The following is an 11,226-nucleotide window of genomic DNA, read 5'->3' on the forward strand; positions in this document are numbered from 1 at the left end:
CGTTAAGATGTCCTTCTTCGTCGTTTTCGTGTAACTTTTTCTCTTAGCGGCTTCCACCAAATGAACTACAAAGCCATTGGTCGTCGAATCGGCTAGACCCTTCAGTTTATGAGCCCATTTGATGGCGTATAAAGCGCCTTGGATAACTGTTGAGGACTTACCGGCGTCAATCAAACTAGTTAAATATAAAGCAATGTGTATAGGTTCAGCAGGTAGCGCCCTCTGCGCCCTCAGCGTTGATAAATTCTTCGAACTTTTTGAAACTACAGAAGTAATTGTTGGTTGTACCTTCACTCCTGGAGTCGACTAGATGGGTTGCCATGCTATCTGCTAATCTCAGCAGCTTGCCCGAAGCCCCAGAAGCCAACACTTCGTTTTTGATTGATGTTCGTAGTCCTAAACCTGCAAAATATGAATAAGAATGTCTAAAAACGTAATTTCAAAGCAACCAGGGAAAACCGTTGTCCCACGGAACCAAAAATACCGTTGTTTCCTTTTCCTTTCATAATTTCTTGACATGGAAATAAATAACTTTCTTTCACAAATTGAACAAATTTTCCTCCTTGGTAAATTTTGGGCCAGAATGGAGCAGATTCCCACACAGGAACAATTAAGGTACCCTCTGCCCTTTCTTTCACTATTTTTCCAATTGCTCTGGCAGCTAAACGAGGTGGAGGGACCCACCAATTGATTTCATTAGCCCAGGACTGTTTGAAAGCATCAACACCTTCTGTACTGGGGCATCCCCATCTCGAATTAAATCGACTGCATTTTGCATTGTAATCACATGAAAATCTGTCGACCACATGTGGTCCCCATATTTGGTTCAGATATTGAAATACATCATGGCTAATGCTCCAGTCATCACTGTCTGATATTCTACTAAGACTGTCTGCCATAACATTCATTTCTCTTGGAATCCAAACCATATCTATGCCCAATCCATAAAGATCGCATGTATCATGTATCTCGATTGCTATCTCTTGCAGTTGTACATTCTTACTGCCTCTCTGAACTATGCTAGTAACGTTTTTGTTGTCTGTGTAACAACGAACATCCTGCCCTTCCAGACACGGACCGACTGATTTCAGAGCTCTATTTAACGCTTCGATTTCTCTCCATGAGGAACTATATTTCATTTCGGAGTCTGTCCATGAACCGACCACTTCCAGGTCTGGTATTTCACTAACATACGCCCCGAATCCAGTGCCCGACGCATCGGTGAATAAACAGCAATTACATGACTTTACTCGTGAAATTGATACACCGTTAAGCCTGTCTAAGTGTTTATACCAGAACAATAATTCTGTAACCGCTTCTCCTGTAACTAATACGGGGGCGTTCCAAGAGGCTCGGTTATTGATGCACTTAAATATTTCTTTTGATTTCAATTGAACTATTGTACCAATTGCCGGTTGCATAGAAATTATCTGGCCTGCTACGCTGGCCAAAGTTCGAACTGGTATTATATATTTTCCTTTTTGGATTTTTGTTAAGACATCTTCAATTGACTTTTTGCATTTTTGCATCCTTGTTTCTGTGATGTAAACATCTCCCTCGTGAAAATCCCAATACATACCTAGCCATGTCGCTTTATTCTGGGGAAACCAATCGCACTTGGTCTCAGCTAATACAAATCCCAGCTTATTTAGATCGGCCTTGATTTGTCTGCTCATTTCGTTTGCAACTTTCATGTCACTACAACCAGCAATCCCATCGTCTAAGAACATGACAACCTTCTTTCCTTGTGACCTCCAATAAGTAACTGGTACTCTGGTTAATTTTGTGAAGATGTAACCAGCAGTAGATATACCGAAGGGTAAAACATTAAAGACAAAGTATCTCTTCTGACCATGGAACTCCCAACAAAAACCTAAATATTTCCTATGTTCTTCAAAAATCTCCACATGATGGTATGCTGATTTAAGATCGAATGTGAAAACGTTATCCCCTTGCTCAAAAATATCCCTAGCAACCGAGGCATCTTCATACTTAAATTTGTTCTTGTACAAATGTGGATTGACATGTCTGCAGTCTAACACTAATCTAAGTTTTCCCTTGTTTTCAGAAACGGTTAAGGGGTTAACCACTGATGGCTTAAATTGTACTTCTGAAACACAACCTCTTTTGAACAATTTCCCGATTTCTCCCTGTACGAAATTTGAATGGTTACGTGCGGATATGTTATTAGTGAGTTCTCTATCATCAGGCAACGTGTGTAAAGGCAATTTGTAACCGTTCTGGATCACGTCTAAAATCTCTTTGCTAGCACCGAATTCGGCCCATGCACTAGCATTTTCTTTCAACTTTCCAACAGGAGAAACATTCTCCTCTCTCGAGTCTACCAACTCAGTATCTTGACCCTCAGCTTCTTCATACAACTTTGTATTTTTAACTTGTACAATTTCAGATATCCCTTCTATTTCTTTTTGGGATGAACTCTCAGATACTATCTTGTTATGCTCAACAAAAAACTTAGATTCACTTATCTGATCTGAACGGCTTCCTCTGATGGACGGACAATCCACCTTCCAGTGGCCTGGTTTTCCGCATGAAAAACAGATCCCGGGCTTCTTGCGTTCTTCTGGTGTCGTACGACCGAAGGGGGTATATGATGTGTAGCTAGATGTGGAGGGGCCTTGTTCTTTCTGGGAACCTGGGTGGCTCTTCCATGGCGAAGCTCGATATCCGCTATAAGGGAAGTAACGCCTCCTTTCTGGCTTCTTAGATTTCTTCGCTTTTCTTTCCGCCCTCGCCTCGGCTTTGAACATGCGTTTTTCATCGTCTGAGTCGTCGGCTAAAGTATTCTGCTCGTACTCATCGACAAGTTTCCATCCCAACGGCGACTTGTCGGCCATTTTGATGAGCTTTTGTCGTTTTTCTATGATGTCTATACCTTCGACTATCTTTTCCTTAGCATCTGAAACTGCTGATGGCCTGTCCTGAGATCCCTCGAGGTAATGATTGGCTTCCACGAGTTTTCTATGAATCTTAACGTTGACCTTGTGCTGTTCTTCATTTCCTCTCCTCTGGAATTTATAGTCGTCGGAATGCATTTCCCGAATCTTCGCGACCTGGGCGTCGTTCAGTATCTTCTGGGTTTCTCCAAATGATTGTTGAAAATTGTTAAGTCTGCTTGAAATTAAATTATCTAGTTCGGATAGAAGATTGTTCTGAGACTGACTCATCTTGACATCAATTAACTCTGCGACTTTCGACGGATCCATGTTTATATCGGAAGCTCCAAAAAAGACGTGCTAGTTCTATGCTATAGAAGGCTAGAATGATCCTCGGCGTTCTCTACGCCCAACTCAAGAATCTACTTCTTTTCATATACAAATTACCCTATACGTCACATTCAAATTACCCAACGTCGTCAAGTCCGCTACGCTTGCCTGACTTAGCATTCATACGTTGCCGTCTAAACAATATTTACCAGCTATACTCCGTAACGCTGGAAAATAAATTTCTTGGAGTATGCATTGATAACATGTTCACACTGTCTGCTCAAGTACATCAGGTTGTCCGTAATTGTAATTATCATCTCAGCAATTTGTGGAGGATTCGTAGATTTATTGATCTTAAGACATGTCACCATGCTGTGCGAGCACTTATCCTTTCTCGGTTAGATTACTGTAATAGTTTATATACTGTTTTGTCAGCTAGAGATAGAAGAAAACTTGGGGTTATACAGAATCGTGCCGCTTGTTTAATTTTTGGCTTTGGATCCTGAACTCATACTACACCCCTACTTAAGGAACTCCACTGGTTACCTCTATTCCAACGCATTCAGTTTAAAGTCTGTTTATATGTATACAAAACTCTAAATCAATTAGCACCTGAATATCTTAATAATACCATCAAATTATACACACCCTCTCGTAATCTTCGTTCAATCACTGACACATGCAGACTTTGCATTCCCTTGTCCAAACTCTCCTCTGCCGCAAAACGGTTTGCTGTAGCAGCTGCCAAGACTTGGAATGCTATCCCTCTTTCAATAAGAAATGTTTCCAGTGTTCTTGGCTTCAAATCATCCCTTAAGACATACCTTTTTCCTCAATAATTAATATTTTCCTTTTTATCTTGAATATTGTATAGTAATCATTGCAAATATTAAATGTTTCCTACTTTTGTACGCGCTATGGTACTTTTTGTTTTTAGCGCCTCTAAATACCCATTATTATTATGTATCATTGATTGTTATTACTATCATTGCATAATATCGTGTAATTTTGTAATGACAACATCGTTTTTGTTACCAAAATGAATTATTTTCATTTTCGGAAATACGAACCTTATTTAATTTTCGGATTAACGAACATTATTTCGTTTTCGGATTAACGAACCTTCGGAATTACGAACCTTATTTCGTTTTCGGATTAACGAACCTTCGGAATTACGAACCTTTTTTCGTTTTCGGATTGATGAACCTTCGGAATTACGAACCTTATTTCGTTTTCGGATTAACGAACCTTCGGAATTACAAACCTTATTTCGTTTTCGGATTGACGAACCTTCGAAATTACGAACCTTATTTCGTTTTCGGATTGACGAACCTTCGGAATTACGAACCTTCGGACTAACCGAACCTTCGGAATTACGAAGCTTCGGAATTACGAATGTATGCGCATTTGTCTGTACCGGACATGGGCTGCTCCGGTCTTCCAAGCTTTCTTGTCACCAGTTAAACTGTAAGTGAATTTGGATTGTTACTTTTTTGTAATAGTTTTATAAGCCAAATTGTTGAGATATATTTATGAAGAAGGAAATCAAAGTTTATGGCTACATTGAAATCATTCAAATCATTAATGATTGATTCAAATTTGTAGTATTACATATGTATGCTTTCCATAAGTGGAATCAAGAGATTATAGATAACTAAAAGGTCATTTAACTTGAAGCTGCTCAGGTATATTATTGCAAACATTTTAAATAATTTATTCTTTTAAGTTCGATTATTATCCTTAATTGTCAAAGATATTAATTGTTCTTTTACAAAATGGACGTTGCTTAGTATAAACATTTGCTTGTCATGTTACTAGAAATCAGGAGTTATATGGAAATAGCATGAGGCTGAATATTCTTGATTGTTCTTGTGATTTGAGATATTTATAGTATAAAGGTGAAGCTTAGGTCTTGTTAGGGATAGGTAGTTTTTATGCCTTGGTATTTTATTATCTGTAGATGGCGTTAACCCTGTTGATGTTGACCATGTTGACGTTGATGTCGACAGTTATAAGGACGACGCTATGATGTCCATTAAGTGAAGGCCTTTCTCAAGCATAGAGGTGTAAACCCGATGTAAACTACAGTATTATGTTAAGTCTACACTAGTCAAGTTGAGTCAGTCAAGGCAAACGTCGAAGGACTTCGGCCATGTTAGACGGTCAACGAGTTGATTCAAATATTCCAAAGAAGTTTGTCAGATCAGGTTCCATATTTTAAAGAAATGAAGATATAGAAATAAAAGAACTTTGGACTTTAAAGGTCAAGTCCACCTCAGAAAAATGTTGATTTGAATCAATAGAGAAAAATCAGACAAGCACAATGCTGAAAATTTCATCAAAATCGGATGTAAAATAGGAAAGTTACATTTCAAAGTTTCGCTTATTTTCAACAAAATAGTTATATGAACGAGCCAGTTACATCCAAATGAGAGAGTCGATGATGTCACTCACTATTTCTTTTGTTTTTTATTGTTTGAATTATACAATATTTCCATTTTTACGAAGTTGACGATTAGGACCTCCTTGCCTGAAGCACAAACTGTTAAAATAATGGAATTCCACGTGTTCAGGGAGGAATGAAACTTCTTTTCACATGACAATGACGAGAAAATAAGAATATTTCATATTTTATATAATAAAATACAAAAGAAATAGTGAGTGAGTGATGTCATCAACTCTCTCATTTGGATGTAACTGGCTCGTTCATATAACTATTTTGTTGAAAATAAGCGAAACTTTAAAATGCCATAACTTTCTTATTTTACATCCGATTTTGATGAAATTTTCAGTGTTATGCTTGTTGAATTTTTCTCTTTTTATTCAAATCAAGTTTTTGTTGGGGTGGACTTGTCCTTCAAGAAGTAATAAAGTAGACTGTTTGGTTATATTTGGATATATGGATCATTTATATAATGTATTGATCAGGAATAGTTAGTGGTTGCATTAATGGATTGTATTGCAAGGTATGGTCTCCATTGAATTTCATGATTGTTTTATATTGAACACTTTTCCATATTTTGATGTTTTGAAGTAATGTAATTGTTCCAAGGAACACTTGAACTTGAAGATTGTAATTAAATTTAATTTCCTTGAAATATTGTCTCCATTGTTACTCTGTCTGAGTTCTGTAGTTAAGAAGTTGCCACTGGACCAACAAGTCAATCACACCCTCCCCATGGCTGTGACAATAGATTTAGTTTATAAAGTGTGGATATAGGGGTGACCAAGTATCACCACTGACAAGTCTTAGGTTGCATGATCAAGGTCAGTTATTGTCAATGAACGTAGTATTGTATCATTATATGAATGGTGTTTTTTGTGAATAATTATTTTATGGTAGTTTTCAAAGTCAGCACTGCTGCTACATTGAATCGCATGATGCAGGTGAGACTGTCAGAGGTGCTCCACTTGTTCCTTCTCCATTCATCTCTTTTCTTTGTCTCCTTTATTTCACCCTCCCTTCCTTTCCTTTTCTTTTTTTTCCTTTCTTTATATTTTTCTTTCTTTCTCCATTTCTTTCCTTCATATTTTATAATTATTTACAGTGATTCCATTTTATTTTGTGCCACGGTCACAAAAAGTCCATGAAAATGTATGAGAGAGGAAATCATTCAAATAGCATACCAACACGCTAATCTCAGTCATGGCCAGCAAGATAAAATCACTTTGAAAAAAAATACAGCTTTACAAATACAAGGTACATCAGTTCATGTTAAAAAGAGGAAAAAGGCAATGGTACATGTCCATAGAACAACACTTCTTTCCTTTAATTGGTAAAATCTTGGTTTGAAATATTTTTTTGGGGGGCAAGTATTTTCCAAATACTTATAAAAAAAGGTTATGTAGCACCCTGTACACGATTAAGTACATTTGACATCTTAGATAAAGGATACCAAAAAAAAAAATGGCCTTCAATGCCCTTCTTTGAAAAAGATTTTGGCCTGGTGCCCTTTGTAGTGGCTTTGGTGCCCTGAAATATATGAGGTATTTCAAGGCCAAACTGGCCTTGCCCGAAAATGATGCAATTTAAGGCCTGGAAAAGGATCCATATAAAGAAGAAAAAAAAAGACTGGTTGACCTATTGTTTTTTTCTTTGTGGCAAACATACTTTTGGGGTGCTTACCCTAGTTAGCATCAACACCAACATATTTATAAATAACGGGGGCCACTGAGTATTTTTTATAATGGAGGGTTGAGCTGAATCAGAGCTACCAAGTCTCACGCATTGTGCGTGAGACTCACGCATTCAGGGTCCGTCTCACGATCTCACGCATGGCACCCATTTTTCTCACGCATCGGGACCCAACAGAAAAAAGAGAGAAAAAGTAGCATTATTCGCCAGATTATACAACTGGCCGACCGCCTTCGCGTCTAGCCCGCCACGCGAGACGAATCGAGAGTGCAGTCAGCGCACAGCTAGTACGTGATACAATGAATCGCGTGCGTGCATCGCATGGTTTTGAAGTCCATATCTCATGCCATGCGCGTTGCGTGCATGCCTTTTCGCAACGAACGAGTGTAAGTACTGGCCGCGCGCGCACAGAGACGTCGAGTCATGAAAATCTCACGCGTAACATTTTTTTTGAACTTGGCATCTCTGCTGAATGTGGGAGGGAGTGAACCAGCCAAAACAAATCACAAATTTATGGACTTCGCGTTTTTGTATACGTTTGCTGAAGGGTGGACTGACGCCTCCTACCGACTCCCACTCCTCTGTACTGTTTAATCGAACGATTAAAAAGATAGAGACAAAAAGGGATACATACAAATCTTTCTTGATTTATTTATTACTTTTGTTTTTTGGTTGTGAAAAAACAGAACAGTTAAAAATGAATAAAATGAAAGAACAAAATAAAACACTTGTGATTGTGGATGATTCAATTTCATTGGATAAAAATAATTCACTTTGTCTCATTGTGATGAATAGATATCGCTAGCATGGTTCTCTTTTGCAGGGAAAAGGGAGATAGAAAAATGAAACATTGTACGAGACATGAAAACAAATTGAATACTGGTATACAACCTTCAGGAACAAAATTATTTTATTACAACAGCGCTGCGTGGAAAAATAGACTGTAATTCGAAGAGAACTATAATTTATGAAAAGAAAATATGAAAGGCGATCTTTAGTAAAACATTAAGGCCACCGTCTTGAAGCCCCAAATCACAAAATATTTTGGACTTTTCGTTGTGCAGTATTTTATCATCATCATCGTACTTGCAAGGGAATATTCACCTTTTTGGGGGTATTCATTCTGGAAAATACAAGTATTTGATATGCTGTTATTATTTCACCCAAAACCATGAAAACGGATTATCGTCGTAATTATACACTTTGCAGATGTTCTCTATACAAGACGGTAAAGAGACCATTCATGAGTAGCGTGATAATAGGCAACGAAAAAAGCACTAGAGCAGACAGCAATGCTGTATTGATCGAACCCGACCTGTCCATACGTGCTGATCGCACTTAAGCATTTTTGTACACAGTGCCTATTGACTTTGATGGAAAGCGAAGATTTGACAAAATAACATGACTCTTTCCTCATAAATATCTTAACTATTCTGTTGATTTGAGAAGCAAAACCTTTATTCCTAGAAAGGAAAATGCCTGATCTTTCATATTTACTAAAAATCCTGAAAACACATCAGTTTGGCTCAATTAGCTATTGATTTGGAAAACACCTATCACAAAACAAAGTACATGTAAACCTAATGCTAGTGTGCCGTAGGGTAAATGCGAGCGCAGCCAATATTATTGGGACGTGGGCGATTGAGGGTGCGGGCAGACACCCTCGTCCTCTTCCCTCTAATACCCTCGGGTAGATGTAAGAGTGCCCTAGGGTGTTTGCGAGCACGGGCGTGATGTTACCCACGGCCGGCACTGTACTTTGCAATGTACATGTACAAGAAGTGCAGTGCTGTGTGTGTGTGTAACACTGAGGTAAGAGTGTAAGTGGCCAATAATGCTGCAACCTTTCTTTCTTGCCTTTCTTTTGTAGATGAATTAATCAAGAACAGCGGATTTCAGTTTACCGATAATCTCTTTTGATACTTTGAAATCTTTAATTATCGTTTCTCGGTACCTCAAATATGCATGTAAATGTGAGAAGGATTGAGAAAGAGAGTGTGATGAATTTTTGTGTGAATTTATAGTCCAAAGTTGGGGGTGCGGTTAATCCACAGGTGTGGTGTATGGTCCGTTACTACGGTACTTAAGTGAGGATCATAAGTGCAGGATATTTATCATCCAAGGGTTCATGATTTTCAATATCCTCAAAATCATTGTTTGGAACTGAGTAGCTTTCATTGTTGGCATTTTCACAAACACAATTTGCAAAAGGTAAGGCTATCTTCATGGCCTAGAAGAAAGGATAGGCCTTGATCTCGTGCCCATGTTGTCCACAATTACTACACTGGACTTCAGTTCCATGCCTATGTGATTCAGGTCTGTGGTTGCCTTGTTGGGCCTTCCACAGAAAAGCATCCTGGTGGAGTACTTCGTGCCACAGAAGCATATGAAGGAAATGGATACAGCGGTGGCCATTGTGGTACATATGACTCATTTGGAGGTAATCGGGTGCGATTGACATGGACCTGCGAAAGGATGATGGACACTCTGGTGTGGAAAATTGCCAAGGATGCAGAGGGTATTGTAGTGGCGGACATCCGTGGACCAGATAGTCGTGTCAGTGAGCATCATTTCCGTATCTCGGAACGCGATTCACTTCATTCATTATCCCTCGCTGAGTCGGAGCGGGTTCTGGAACAGTCGACTGTCGGGTAGGGTCCGTCGGAGGCAGTGGTCGTAGCTGTAGAAGAACTCTTAGTAATCGTCTGCAAGTTGGTTGATTCTTACAGACATGCATTTACACTTCATGCAAATTCAGTCTGGGCCCTTTTAATCACATATAAAGCATTTATTGTCTGAGGGAATCTTGATGGGATCATTTTGAACAATGGGTACAATAGGCGAATCAGGATTAATTGACTGATTGGAAGGAAATAATCCATTGTGTGATCCAAAAGTAGTATTGATCTCATTCTGGCCATTATCATTCATTCATTCATTGTCGAATGAGAACAAAATGGCGGTGATCTCTGAGTTTATATCTGGGTAAAACTTTGAGAACATCATGAAGAACAGTATTCGTGTCATAACTCGTTAAATTTTGCTGGTTTATTGAGTAGTTTAATAATAAAATAGAATCTATTAGAAGTTATTCCTTTTGACAGGTTGAATATAAAATATGGTGTTCCAGGGTGTCACATGAAGTGATTTTTTAATTATTTATTTACTGCTACTTGGGACACCACATAAAGAAATATAAACAAGGTGTGTAAAGTTAAAGAAGATTTAATTTTTAAATCTCTTCAATCATTTATCTGTTTTAATTTTTTTCACAAAATAAACATGATATAGATGGACATGGAAATGATCACAAATAAATATAACTTAATTTAGGCAAAATAATGTAGAATCATTGTCTGGGTGTTGTGGCGTGTGCCTCTAATCCTAGAAATGTGGGAAAGTTACAAATTGATGCAGAAGTTTGAGGTTCAAGCCCTGGTTATGTCTTTCAGGTGGTGACGTTATAGATCGGTTGTAGACGTACATGTAAATAATCATATCTGATTGATACACGTCTGAGAAAACTCAAATATACAGCACACAATTGTCCGTCTCGACGTGACATGCCCCAATTTGCCTCTGGCAGTCAGTCCCTGGCCTTAACAGTTGGTTGCTCCACTTGGCCACCCGGTTGTTGGTCCTTTGGCCTCCGCAGATAATGTTGCTTTCTCCACTTGGCTGTCGGCAGACAGACCCTTGGCCTCCGCAGATCAGACTTCGACGATTACAGACGAGATCAAGTCCTGAATATTGACATGATATGCTATTTATGTCAATATTCAGGGCTTGATCTTTGGCGACAGCTGGGCTCATAGTCTTGTCACCGACATGGATTCCCTTAGATAACTTTTACTGCCTAAACGG

General features: G+C 38.6%; 1 protein-coding gene across 1 annotated transcript; it reads right to left on the reverse strand.

Annotated features, from left to right (window-relative positions):
- Window positions 1–205: 205 nt before the first annotated feature.
- On the reverse strand, window positions 206–3,469 carry LOC121406811. The gene is made up of 2 exons (XM_041597681.1): window positions 1,004–3,469; window positions 206–402 (listed from the first exon to the last, which is right to left on the reverse strand). Exons 1-2 carry the CDS (start codon window positions 3,225–3,227, stop codon window positions 206–208), a joined length of 2,421 nt encoding a protein of 806 aa, XP_041453615.1. The 5' UTR covers window positions 3,228–3,469.
- Between the last annotated feature and the right edge of the window lie 7,757 nt (window positions 3,470–11,226).

Source organism: Lytechinus variegatus, chromosome 2 (assembly GCF_018143015.1).
Source record: "Lytechinus variegatus isolate NC3 chromosome 2, Lvar_3.0, whole genome shotgun sequence".
NCBI classification, from domain to species: Eukaryota; Metazoa; Echinodermata; class Echinoidea; order Temnopleuroida; family Toxopneustidae; genus Lytechinus; species Lytechinus variegatus.

What these genes read in the sequence shown, in the direction of transcription:
- LOC121406811 (XM_041597681.1), bottom strand. Translation starts at nt 3,227, where the DNA reads ATGGATCCGTCGAAAGTCGCAGAGTTAATTGATGTCAAGATGAGTCAG. An exon ending in TAGCATAGTTCAGAGAGGCA is followed by an intron (nt 403 to 1,003) that starts GTAAGAATGTAC and finishes CATATTTTGCAG; the next exon opens with GTTTAGGACTACGAACATCA.